This window comes from Ctenopharyngodon idella, chromosome 4 (genome assembly GCF_019924925.1).
Source record: "Ctenopharyngodon idella isolate HZGC_01 chromosome 4, HZGC01, whole genome shotgun sequence".
Taxonomy (NCBI): Eukaryota; Metazoa; Chordata; class Actinopteri; order Cypriniformes; family Xenocyprididae; genus Ctenopharyngodon; species Ctenopharyngodon idella.
The window spans coordinates 579082-593001 of record NC_067223.1 but is presented as its reverse complement, the minus strand read 5'-3'; the positions used below and the strand labels follow the sequence as shown (position 1 = coordinate 593001).

At 46.4% G+C, this 13920-nt stretch overlaps 1 protein-coding gene across 7 annotated transcripts in view; it reads right to left on the bottom strand.

The window, feature by feature from the left end:
• The window catches only part of slco1e1 (solute carrier organic anion transporter family, member 1E1), a 32783-nt gene extending 26062 nt beyond the window's left edge, over positions 1 to 6721 (bottom strand). The window contains exons 1-5 of one of the 7 annotated variants that reach the window (XM_051891235.1): positions 6174 to 6690; positions 6023 to 6096; positions 5776 to 5854; positions 4664 to 4772; positions 4398 to 4539 (exon numbers count right to left, since the gene is read on the bottom strand). In XM_051891235.1, coding sequence (XP_051747195.1) covers positions 4398 to 4539; positions 4664 to 4768 — 247 coding nt within the window. In that variant the 5' untranslated portion in view covers positions 4769 to 4772; positions 5776 to 5854; positions 6023 to 6096; positions 6174 to 6690. Of the gene's footprint in view, positions 1 to 4397; positions 4540 to 4663; positions 4773 to 5775; positions 5855 to 5978; positions 5998 to 6022 lie in introns of those variants that run through there. The other 6 variants (XM_051891244.1, XM_051891243.1, XM_051891242.1 and 3 more) reach the window with 6 other exon arrangements.
• Between the last annotated feature and the right edge of the window lie 7199 nt (positions 6722 to 13920).

Sequence of the window (13920 nt, the reverse complement as noted above, 5' to 3'; positions counted from 1 at the left end):
TCAAAGAGGCCCTAGACCAAGGTTACATCCGCCCGTCTACTTCCCGTGCTGCTTCGAGTTTCTTCTTTGTGGCAAAAAAGGACGGAGGCTTGCGGCCCTGTATTGATTACCGTGCTCTAAATAAAATCACAGTCAAGTTCCGTTATCCCCTTCCTCTCGTCCCAGCAGCTCTGGAACATCTCCGTGGTGCCACTGTGTTCACCAAGCTGGACCTCCGCAGCGCGTATAACCTCATTCGGATACGCGAGGGGGACGAATGGAAGACCGCCTTCGTCACGCCCACCGGCCACTATGAATATCTTGTAATGCCGTATGGCCTGGTCAACGCCCCCCTCCATATTCCAGGATTTCATCCATGAGGTGCTCCGGGAGTTTCTCCACAAGTTTGTCCTGGTCTACATAGATGACATCTTGATCTACTCCCGGAGCTTGGCCAAACATCGCCACCATGTTGAGGAGGTCCTCCAACGCCTGAGACAGTTCCATCTCTTCCTGAAGGCAGAAAAATGTTCATTCCACCAACCCTCTGTACATTTCCTGGGATACATCATTGATCACAGTGGCATCCGGATGGACGAGGGGAAGGTGGAAGCTATCAAGTCCTGGCCCACTCCATCTACCATAAAAGAACTCCAACGCTTCCTTGGCTTCGCAAACTTCTACCGTCGCTTCATCAAGAATTACAGCTCCATCGTTCATCCACTCACCAACCTGCTCCGGAACCAGCCCAAGTCTCTGTCCTGGACTCCAGCTGCCACCAACGCCTTCGAGGCCCTCAAAGAAGCCTTCACCACCGCTCCCCTCCTTGTCCACCCCAATCCAGACCTGCCCTTCGTAGTAGAGGTGGACGCCTCCACCACAGGAGTGGGAGCGGTTCTATCTCAGCAGCAGGGGACACCAAGTAGGCTCCATCCATGCGCCTTCTTCTCCCGTAAGCTCAACCCAGCGGAGGTCAACTACGACATCGGTGACCGCAAGCTCCTGGCGGTCAAGTTGGCTCTGGAGGAATGGAGGCATTGGTTGGAGGGAGCCAAACACCCCTTCCTGGTCCTAACTGACCATAAGAACTTGGAATACCTGTGAGCTGCGAAAAGACTGAATCCCCGACAAGCACGCTGGGCTATGTTCTTCTCCCGCTTTGATTTCTCTATCTCCTATTGTCCTGGCTCCAAAAATGTCAAAGCGGATGCCTTAACTCGTCTCCACGCTCCAGATGAAAATAATGAAGAACCAGAAACCATTCTCCCCAAGTCTATCTTCGTGAGCCATATCTCCTGGTCTGAAGAGACATTACCCTCCTCCAATGCCTCCACAAACGCTCCGCCGGGTTGTCCACCAGGCTTGCAATACATCACCAGGACACGACGCACTCCACTTATCCACTCTGCCCACACGTCACTTGGCACTGGCCACCCGGGGGTCAATGAGACCCTCTCGCTGCTGAAGGAGCGCTTCTGGTGGCCGAACATGACAACGGACGTCAGAAGGTACGTGCAGGGCTGCAGGGAGTGCGCCATCTCCAAGAGCCCTCGCCATCTTCCAGCCGGCAAGCTCAATCCTCTGATCGACCCTGGTCACACCTGGGAGTGGACTTCATCACAGACCTACCAGCATCCGATGGCCACACCTGCATCCTGGTTGTCGTAGACCGTTTCTCCAAGGCATGTCGTCTGATTCCCCTGAAAGGTCTACCTACCGCCATGGAAACTGCTGAACTCATGTTTAATCACATATTCCGTTACTATGGTATTCCCGAAGACATTGTCTCAGACAGAGGACCCCAGTTCATCTCTCGGGTATGGAAGGCCTTCCTATTCTCCTAGGTGTGACCGTCAGTCTCTCCTCCGGCTACCATCCTCAGTTCCTCAGACGGAGAGGAAGATCCAGGAGATCGGTAGCTTCCTCCGTACCTTCTGTCACGGCCACCAGGACTCTTGGAACCAGTATCTGGGTTGGGCTGAGTACGCACAGAATTCCCTACGTCAACCATCTACTGGACTCACTCCATTCCAGTGCGTACTCGGTTACCAACCCCCACTGTTCCCCTGGGACGGGGAACCATCTAACTTTCCGGCAGTCGACTACTGGTTCCGAGAGAGCGAGAGGGTTTAGGACTCAGCACACCATCAGCTGCAGCGAGCCCTGCGCAGACGCAGGATGACAGCGGACCTTCGTCGTTCCCACGCTCCCTCCTACTAACCGGGACAGAAGGTCTGGCTGTCAACACGGGACATCAGACTGCGTCTGCACTGCAAGAAGCTGAGTCCCAAGTTCATTGGCCCATTCACCATCACCAAGCAGATCAACCCGGTCACGTATCAACTCCAACTCCCTCCACAATATCAGATTCACCCCACTTTCCATGTTTCACTTTTAAAGCCTCACCACCCTTCCGTTTCTGTCTCCACAGAGTCTGACGTGGCAGCCCCCGAACCCCCCCTTCCACTCCTCCTGGACGACGGTGCAGACTACGAGGTTCATGAGATCTTGGACTCCCGGTGCCGTGGTGGTCTACTTGAATATCTGGTGGACTGGGAAGGCTACGGTCCCGAGGAGCGCTCTTGGGTCCCCAGAAATGACATCCTCGATCCCAATCTTCTTCAAACATTCCACGCCAACCATCCCAACAGACCTGCCCCACGTGGAAGAGGACGACCACCACGACGCCGGGGTCCTCGGCCCTCAGGAGCGGGCCGTGGGAGGGGGGGTACTGTCACAGACACGCCAGGCTCCACCGTCAGCCAATCACAATGCACCCAGTCACCAGAGTACTGATCACCGGCACCTGCACCTCATCAGTACTTAATCAGTCACAGTATAAAGAACACTCACACACATCACTCCATGTCCGGTCTCGTTTGCATCTAGACTTACCTGTATGCTTACCTTAAGGACTCCAAGCGATCTTCTTACCTGCCTCCAGCGTCTCCTGTTCTCCTCGTGAGAATCCCCGTCTGTGTGTGAGTGTTCTCTGTCCCCTACGTCAAGATCCTCCAGCGTTATTCAAGTTCTCCACTTCTGCAACCACCAAAAGGACAGTATCACTATTCTACACTCCATTCATCATCACTGCTTTAAGTTTTACTCACATGCACTGCTGTTCTGCTCAACTAGTATCAATAAACAACCCTGTTTGTGAATTCCTGTCTGCGACCCTTCTGTGTTGTAACATATAGTATATTCCCATTCATATTTACATTTTTTTAGGGTGACTAGGAGCATAAAATTACCCAGCCATGACTTCCTGTTCCACAGGAGTATAAATATATTAGGAGACACAAAGGCCAAATTCCCGTATTCATTCATCACAATGAGTAAAACCAAAGAATATAGTTCTGATGTTCAGCAAAAGATTGTTGAGCTTCACAAAATAGAAAGTGGCTGTAAGAAAATAGCTAAAGATTGAAAATCCCCATTTTCACCATCAGGGCAATAATTAAGAAGTTCCAATAAACTAAAGTTGTTACAAATCTGCCTGGGTGAGAACATGTGTTTATATCATCCTAATGCATGGTGAGCAGGAGAGTTTGAGTGGCCAAAGACTCTCCAAGGATCACAGAAAGTCTAAAAAAAATATCTAACAGCACCTACAGTACCACAAGTTGTTTGGGAAGGTTTCAAGAAAAATCCTCCTTGCTCATCCAAAAACAAACTCCAGCATATTCATCATAGTCAGACACGACTGGAACTTCAAAAGGGACCTGGTTGTGACTGAGAACAAAATAAACTGCCATGGCTGTCCCAGTTCCCTGACCTGAAACCTATAGATAATGAGTGGGGTGAACTGAAGAGAAGAAGCACCAACATGGACCTGGGAATCTGAAGGATCTGGAGAGATTCTGTCTCTGATCTCTTGTTATTGTTATTGTTGCAATAATTGTGGGGCCAATAATTGTGGCCAAAGTGAACTAGAGAAAAACATTTATTTCATAATGAGATTTCCCCCCCACTTTCTATTGTTTTACTTCAATGATAGGATTTTTTTCATGAAAGATCAAAAGGATAAACAACGTACATAATTTGTAAACCCTCCGTTGACCATATTTAACAAGGGTGCAAATAATTCCAGAGTTGACTGTAGCTAAAGTAGATTTTTGAAGTTTGCAAAAATGTAAGTAGAGTCATGATTTTCCAATGAGCATATGTTGGTATTTTGGACAAAAACTGGCACTTACAATATGAAAAAAGCTCTAATCAGATTGCCTGAATGCAATGCAACTTCCAGGAGTGTTTTACAACATTCCAAAATAAAATGTTAAAATACTTAAATCCTTAAGTAGCCTTAAAATATCAGTAATTTTATTTTATTTTATTTATTTTTTACTTTTTACACTGATAACGATTTTTGCTATTAATAGGCCATTTTTGTTGAGCCATTGTGGGATCCTTATACAAACCCATTTCAAAACTTCCATCAATGAGGCCCACGGTAGTGCTGGAAAGGTCAAATCTCCTCTCAATCTGAGTGATGGCGCTTTTCATGTAGGTCCCACACAGAGTTTTGGAGAAGTAGGCGAAGGAGAGGGCCACAATGAAAATCTTGAAGAAAAGTTACAAAGGAAAGAGAACCAATTATCCTAGTGAAAAACACTGTACACAGTAATTAAATTATCTTTAATCACATTAAGACAAAAATAAAGTACACTCAGAAAAGTACAGGCACCTTTAGACTGGAGCAGCAGGAGTCTTTTGGGGCGTCTTTTTCTGGAATGCAAAGGTCTTGTTGGCTGATCGGCTTTCTATTGTCCTCTGCAGTAGGCTCAGACATTTTGCTGTCATGATATTATCAAACAATTGCATTTTTTATATTTTCAGTCAAGCTTTACATCATCAGATTGTATTCTGACTTTACTGCAGTTCAGTTAATTTATGAACTGGGTTTAAATTTATGCTTATTGTAACTTCCTTATCTCTCTTAGTTTAACCATTGCTTTATAAATGCTTGTCTCTGTGTATTTTGCACAACATATGATTCAGTGCTCTGTAATCTTCAAGACGTTTCTGGTTTCTATTAGAAATGCACTAATTTTATGTGCCAATACTGATTACTGTGCCAATATCAAACAACATAGCTTTTGCTTTTTAAAACGCTGAGAATGAATTACACAACATCAAAATAAATTAAAATAAACAATATTTTAAATTGTTTCATACATTTATTTAGCATAAATGTGTAATTAGAGGCCCCTGATGCGATTTTAAAGCGCTTTGAGTGTACAGTAGTACATATAAATGCCTCATTCATTTATTCATTCATTTAATAAAACAAATGATATAATTTTAAAAATTCAATCAACAATTCATAACTCTGCTGTCATTTTTCCAGAAACATTTTATTTAGCATGAGTTTGTTACTCTATTATTGATGCTTTTTTCCCCCTGCCCCCTTTTGGCCATAATTGGTTCTGCTCTTTAAAATAATCAACCAATGCCTAATTTTTGGCCTGATGATTGACCGATACATTGGTAAGCAATATAAAGCTTGTTTTAAGAAATAAATGTGTAGGGAGTTCAGATTAGGAGGAATTATTTACCGTCCTTTACCTAATTTCCTAAATTAGTTGCACATTAATCTGAACATAAAATAAGATTCAAATAAATAAATAAATATATACTTACATACATACATACATACATACAACCATATACATAAAATGAATTCCTCAATAACAAGAAACTTCAAGTCAAATCCAAGTTAAATGGCCAGTCTCTCAAATTTCAACACAGTTGAAACTTCATTCAAACTTAAAAAGAATTTAAAAAGTCATAACTCACCTTATGTAAACTTTTAGAAAGTCTGAAATGTTCCAATCTTTTCAGCAGGCAAACACTAGCTTCTGTTCTATTGCCCCATCTCAAGAATTGTTGAAGGGGAAGCAAATGCAAAAGCATCTTAATTAAATAATAATAATAATAAGAAGAAGAAGAAGAAGAAGAAGAAACATATAAGAATAAAAAAGAAACAAAGTAAAGCCAACCTCGTGAAACAGAGAAAGCTTTTTACTGTGTTTTCATGACTTACTCAGATAATCCTCTCAGAATTAGTTCGGTTTAATTCTCCCCTCACAGTCAGAAACCCTTCAACCAGCCACTCATCTAAGGCAGAGAAAATGAAAGTTAGGGGATTCTGAGAAAACAAAGGGACCAAGAGAAACAAATCATGTGTGCTGTACCTGAGATGGGTACAGAGAATATCCTCCCTCTTGGAGAGAAGATGTGTTTCTGGGTCTCTGCATAAGCCTGTGGTTTATTCTCAAAGCTCATCCACACAAAAGCTCAACACATTTCTATTCCAACAACGTGCCAGCTCATCAACTCATTCCAACAATGTGAGACATCAACAGCACAAGACATACTGCTAAAAGAGAGTGGTTTTGCTCCAAGAAAAACTCATAATTATTTATAATATCAGGTTCTATCTATCTATCTATCTATCTATCTATCTATCTATCTATCTATCATCTGTCTGTCTAATCTATCTATCATCTTTGTATGTATGTGTGTGTGTGTGTGTGTGTGTGTGTGTGTGTGTGTGTGTGTGTGTGTGTGTGTGTGTTTGTGTGTGTGTGTGTGTATGTACACTCTAAAAAATGCTGAGTTAAAAACAACCCAAGTTGGGCTGAAAATGGACAAACCCAGCGATTGGGTTGTTTTAAGTGTACATACATACATACATAAATATACAGTGGGTACGGAAAGTATTCAGACCCCCTTAAATTTTTCACTCTTTGTTATATTGCAGCCATTTGCTAAAATCATTTAAGTTCATTTTTTTCCTCATTAATGTACACACAGCACCCCATATTGACAGAAAAACACAGAATTGTTGACATTTTTGCAGATTTATTAAAAAAGAAAAACTGAAATATCACATGGTCCTAAGTATTCAGACCCTTTGCTCAGTATTTAGTAGAAGCACCCTTTTGATCTAATACAGCCATGAGTCTTTTTGGGAAAGAAAAACACCCCCACAGCATGATGCTGCCACCACCATGCTTCACTGTTGGGACTGTATTGGACAGGTACCTCTCTCACCAAGGCTCTTCTCCCCCGATAGCTCAGTTTGGCCGGACGGCCAGCTCTAGGAAGGGTTCTGGTCGTCCCAAACGTCTGCCATTTAAGGATTATGGAGGCCACTGTGCTCTTAGGAACCTTAAGTGCAGCAGAAATTTTTTTGTAACCTTGGCCAGATCTGTGCCTTGCCACAATTCTGTCTCTGAGCTCTTCAGTCAGTTCCTTTGACCTCATGATTCTCATTTGCTCTGACATGCACTGTGAGCTGTAAGGTCTTATATAGACAGGTGTGTGGCTTTCCTAATCAAGTCCAATCAGTATAATCAAACACAGCTGGATTCAAATGAATGTGTAGAACCATCTCAAGGATGATCAGAAGAAATGGACAGCACCTGAGTTAAATATATGAGTGTCACAGCAAAGGGTCTGAATACTTAGGACCATGTGATATTTCAGTTTTTCTTTTTTAATAAATCTGCAAAAATGTCAACAATTCTGTGTTTTTCTGTCAATATGGGGTGCTGTGTGTACATTAATGAGGAAAAAAAATGAACTTAAATGATTTTAGCAAATGGCTGCAATATAACAAAGAGTGAAAAATTTAAGGGGGTCTGAATACTTTCCGTACCCACTGTATTTCTTTTTACCAGCCATGAAACATACTCGGTTACGAACGTAACCTCGGTTCCCTGAGATACGGGAACGAGTACTGCGTATGGGGAAAAACTCCTTTTTTCTCCGATTACTGAAGCCTTTTTCAATAATGCAGTGTAACTGCACGGCCATTGGTTCGAGCAGGGAACTTTTTGAACCAATGACGGCGCGGCGGAGCTGCGTGAGCCTATGGTGATGCAGCGCACCAAAGCCCGACAAAATGGGCGGAGCGTCTGGCTATATAAGTGTGCATTTCGCCATAGGAAATCAGGTCAATCGACTGAAGCGACGACACTGAGTCGTACAGCTCCATGGCACGGCAACAAACGCAGTACTCGTTCCTGTATCTCAGGGAACCGAGGTTACATTCGTAACCGAGTACGATCCCTTTTGATACTTCACTCATACTGGGTATGGGGAACGAATATCTTTTTAGATAACTGGTATCAATCTCAGACAAAATAATTTGCCAGGTCTATGGAAACCCTACTTAGAAGTTGTTCCACATTATTAAGCAAGTCACAGTTCTCATGCAATATGGGGAGGAAGAAAGATCTTTCTGAAGATGAAAAGCATGAAATGGTGCAATGTTGTGCAAAAGGCATGAAAACAACTAATATTGTGTGAAAACTGAATAGAGATTATCGAATTATCATAAGATTTGTGAGTGATTTAGAGCACAGCAGAACTCGGTCAGATAAAGGCTTATTAATGAAAGTTCCTGTCAAAAAAATTAATTGTATTAAAAGGGCAGCTATAAAAAAAGCCAGTGTTGAGCAGCAAACAGGTATTTGAAGCTCCTGGTGTCTCTGGAGTCTCAAGAAGCTCTCCATGCAGGCTGGCAGTTGTGCGTAAAGATGCATTTCAGCCACTCCAAACCAAAGCTCACAAAAAGAAACATTTACAGTGGGTTTAGAAATACATGAAGACTCATTTTTAAATAGTTTTATTCACTGACTAATGCTGTACTACAATGGATGGTCTAAATGGATGGATTTCTGGATGGTTGGTGAATGGCCACCACATTCCAACAAGACTGCGACGAAAGCAAGGAGCTAGCGGGTGATGATTTGGGCTGGAATATTGGGAAGTGAGATGGAAGGTCCCTTTAGGGTCTCTGAGGGTATTAAAATGACTTTTGCAAGATATGTGGAGTTCATAACTGGCCATTTTCAGCTATGGTATACAAAGGAGGATAGTGCCTTCTGAAATACAATGCACTATGCACTATCCCATGCTGCAAAAAAACACCACAGCAATAAAACTGTTTGAAAATTTATTTCTACACCCACTGTAAATGTTTCTCTTTGTGAGGTTTGGTTAGTGGTGGCTAAAATGCATCTTTACGCACAACTGCCAGCCTGCATGGAGAGGTTCTCAAGCCTCCAGAGACGCCAGCAGCTTCAAATAACTGTTTGCTGCTCAACACTGGCTTTTTTTTATAGCTGCCCTTTTAATACAATTCATTTTTTTGACAGGAACTTTCATTAATAAGCCTTTATCTGACCGAGTTCTGCTGTGCTCTAAATCACTCACAAATCTTATGATAATTTGATAATCTCCATTCAGTTTTCACACAATATTAGTTGTTTTCATGCCTTTTGCACAACATTGGACCATTTCATGCTTTTCATCTTCAGAAAGATTGTTCTTCCTCCCCATATTGCATGAGAACTGTGACTTGCTTAATAATGAGGAACAACCTCTAAGTAGGGTTTCCATAGACCTGGCAAATTATTTTGCCTGAGATTGATACCAGTTATCTAAAAAGACATGGATAAATAAACAAACAAACATTTTCTTAGAAAAACTAAAATCTGAATGTTTATTGTACTGTAATCTTACTGATATGTCACTTGCATAATAATTTGGAATGCGGTGTAAGGGTGTGGAACGCTCAATGTACGTCCTCAATGCCCTGACAGGGCAGAGTAAATCCAACTCAGGCTCGTCCCCTGCGGGAGGTAGCACTGAGAGGGTGATTACCTGTGCTCTGAACGGAGTCGAGAGCACCTTAGGAACGTAGCCATACCTGGGTTTCAGGATGACCTTCGAGTCATTAACCCCAAATTCGAGGCACGCAGGGCTCATGGAGAGGGCCTGCAAATCGCCTACACGCTTGACCGATGCTAGAGCCAATAGCAGAAGCAGTCTTGAATGAGAGGGGCCGAAAGGTCAGCTGACCGCAGCGGTTCAAAGGGAGGGCCTTTGAGCGCTCTGAGGACCGTGGAGAGGTCCCAGGTGGGTGCTGTGAGAGGACGAGGGGGATTCAACCTCCTAGAACCTCTCAAGAAAAGCACAACTAGGTTGTTTCTCCCCACCGGATGGCCAGCAATAGGGGCATGAAACGCCGCTATGGCTGCCACGTATACTTTGAGCATGGAGGGCGTGAGACCCCTGTCCAGACACTCTTGGAGAAATGAAAATTTTGAAGATATGTCACACTCAACCGGATCTTCGTTCCGGGCCCTACACCAGGCGACAAAGACAGACCATTTTTAGGGATAGAGGCGTCTAGTAGACGGAGCTCTGGCCTGAGAAATGGTATTTAGTACATCCTCGGGGAGGTTGACAGGCTCCCATCGAGGGACCAGAGGTGCAGAGCCCACAGCTCAGGCTGGGGGTCGCAAATCGTCCTGTTCGCCTGAGAGAGGAGGTCCCGTCTCAGGGGGATCGGCCACGGGGCTTTCGTTGAAAGCCTGAACAGCTCTGAGGACCAATGCTGGTTCCTCCAGAGTGGGGCCACTAGGAGAACTTTGTGATTGTCTTCCCTGATACGTCTGATGACCTGAGGGATCAGAGCGACCAGGGGGAAGCATAGAGGAGGAGGCTGGGCCAGTCGTGGGCCAGCGCATCCCTGTCCTTCGAAAAGAAGACTGGGCAGTGAGAGTTGTCTTCTGAGGTGAAGGACCTCTGCCCTCTCGAAGATCTCCCAGATTCTGAGAACCGTCTGGGGGTGGAGCGTCCACTCGTCTGAGGGGACATTGCTCTGAGACAACATGTCTGCTCCCTGGTTCATTTTGCCCAGAACATGCGATGCCCTCAGCGATCACAGGTTGGGCAGTGCCCATTCCAAGAGCCACTTTGCCAGCACATAGAGGCGTCTGGATGAAAGCCCGCCTTGGTGATTTATGTAGGACACCACCGCCATGCTGTCTGATCGGACTAAGACTTGGTGTCCCCTCAGGACCAACAGGAAGGCTTGGAGGGCCCGACAAACTGCTAGCATCTCTAAGCAGTTGATGTGCAGCCGGCTCTCCTCGCTTGACTAAGAGCCGAAGGCTGGTCTGCCCTTGCACAGAGCGCCCCAACCCATGTTGGACGCATCCGTCGAGACCGCCATCCTTCTGGATACCGCCCCTAGGGGGACCCCATGGATGAACCACTGAGGGTCCTTCCAGGGGTTCAGGGCTGTTAAACAGGTCTGATACACCCTGACATGAAAGCAGCCGTGCCGCCAAGCGTGAGGTGGGACCCGAAGGTTTAGCCAGTGCTGCAGAGGCCGCAGCTGCAGAACCGGGGAGGCGGAAGCCATCAGCCCTAGCATCCTCTGGAAACACTTCAGAGGAAGACGAGCTCTGATACTGACAGAAGCCACGAGCTGTCGAATGGCCAGAGCGCACTTTGGTGAGACTGTTGCCCTCACCCTCAGTCAAAAACAGCTCCCAGGAATGAAATTTGTTGGCTGGGGAGCAGTGAGCTCTTGGCGAAATTGACCTTGAGTCCCAGGCACTCCAAGTGGCTGAGGAGCACGGATCTGTGGTGTGCTAGCTCGTCCTGCGACTGGGCCAATATGAGCCAGTCGTCTAGGTAATTCAAAACGCGGATTCCCATCTGTCTCAGAGGGGAAAGAGCCTCGTCCATACACTTCGTAAAAGTGCGCAGAGCTAGGGACAGCCCGAAGGGAAGGACCGTATATTGGTAAGCCACTCCCTCGAATGCGAATCTCAAGAATCGTCTGTGATGGGGGGCTATCTGGATGTGAAAGTATGCGTCTTTCAGATCCAGCGAGAAGAACCAGTCCTCGGGGCAAATCTGCAAGAGGATCTGTTTCAACGTCAACATCGCGAACTTCCGTCTCATGAGGGAGCGGTTCAGGAGTCTGAGGTCGAGGATGGGTCTGAGACCGCCATCTCTCTTGGGGACAAGGAAATACCGGCTGTAAAAACCCGATTCGCTCTCGGATGGAGGGACCACCTCTATGGCTCCCTTTTCCAACAGAGTCATCACTTCAGCGCGGAGGACATGTGCGTTGTCCGCCTTCACCAAAGTGGGGACCACTCCGCTGAAGTGCGGGGGTCTTTGGGCGAACTGCAGTGAGTAACCTCAATTTATTATCCCCGACACCCAGCTTGACACTCCGGGGATGGCCTGCCAGGCCTTGGCCCACGTAGCAAGGGGATGGATTAAGGCGGTTGACAGGCCGCTGAGTTGGAGCCTGTGAACTGTGGTGGGTGGAAGAGAAAATTTGCTCTCCTTTTGAAAATGTATGTTTTTTATTTTTCTCGCCATGAGAACGGCAGTTGGCGTGGGCACAACACCTGTGGGCCCAGCGTGCACAACAAACGTTTTGTCTCCAACACCCGGAAGTGAATGGGGTGGTGGGAGACTTAAACGAGGCAGCTTTGGGGGTGGTCCAGCCACAGCGAGACATTGTCCCATCCTCTTCCTTCCTTACAGATCAGGAGGACGTCGGGTCCAACGCGATTTTGGGCCGGGGTCCCTGATGTCTGGGGAAGGGTGGGCGCTTAGAGGAGTGAAGCGCTCAGTAAAGCCCTCTACGGCGGGTCCAAAGAGACCAGCGGGGGAGACGGGGCATCCAGGAAGGCCACCTTATCCGCTTCCTTGATCTCTGTTATATTCAGCCAGAGGTGGCACTCTAATACAACCAGGCTGAGCTGTGGCCTTTGTAGCACGCAGGGCCAGATCCGTCGCGCTGCGCAGCTCTCTAAAGGCGGGGGCGTCAGTGTCGGACTCGTCCAGGGAGCGGAGGAGTTTGGCCTGGAAAACCTGTAGGATGGCCATGGTGTGGAGCGCTGAAGCTGCATGGCCTGCCGACGAATAGGCTCTCTCAGCGAGAGCGGAGGTTGTTCTGCAGGACTTAGATGGAAAAGCCTGCTTGTTCACAGCAGCAGGAGGGCAGAGGTGAGCAGCCACTGCTTTGTCCAGGGGCGGCATCTGCTCATAGCCCTTTTCCCCAGAGCCGTCCACGGAGGTGAGAGCCGCAGAGGTGGTAGTACGTAGGTGGGCCAAGTAGGGGGCGCGCCACAACTTGGTCAGCTCGTCGTGAACCTCTGGGAAGAACGGAGCAGCGCGGTGACGAGGGGGCTGGCGACGACCAGGCAGAAACCACACGTCCAAGCGGATGCGTGAGGGCCCCTCGGGGGTCGCCCACTGGAGGTCGAGCTCCTTGACGGCTCTGGAGAGGATGCGGAAAAGCTCGGCGTCCATCTCTGACCTGGCGTCAATGGGCTCCAAAGACGGCAAGGGGGCGGGGTCTTCAGAGTCGCCGCCCCACTCTTCCGTTTCAGAAGCTGCCAATGACATGCTGTAATCAAGCGGCTCGTCCACTGAACCGCCAAAAGAGACCATGTCGGTCGCTTCAGCCGATGGAAGCAGGTCTGGGCGGGAGAACAGGATGGGGGACAGCTCTCTCTGTGGAGAGAGTAAGGCACCCGGGGACTGAGCCGGCGTGAGCTCACTTGTGTCCAAGTGCTGAGTCTCTTTGCCCCGCTGTTTCTTCCTCGCAGGCTCCTGAGAGGAAGAGAACGGGAGGGCGCGGGGGGCGGGATCGCTTTCTGAAAAGAACACTACGCCATCATTGGTTCAAAAAGTTTCCCTGCTCGAACCAATGGCCGTGCACTTACACTGCATTATTGAAAAACACTTCAATAATTGGAGGAAAAAGGAGTTTTTCCCCATACACAGTATGAGTGAAGTATCAAAAGGGAACAGGCATTTATGCTTATGTATGTACTGTATGTATGTATGGAACACCAGAGGAAGATTTGCATCACTTTCTGCCCTATAGCAAATACATGATAATGAACAAAATATAATATAATGTACCTGAAAATGAATAAAAAATGCATCTCCATAGATTATTTTAAGTTTTTGTCTGCTTTAGATTTCCATCTTGGATTTGACATAAATTAGGATATTTCATGGAGTCTAATTAGACCCAATTAATTACAATAATTTATAAAAATTATAATGCACTACATATACAAGGTTTATTGAAAGTGTTACCAA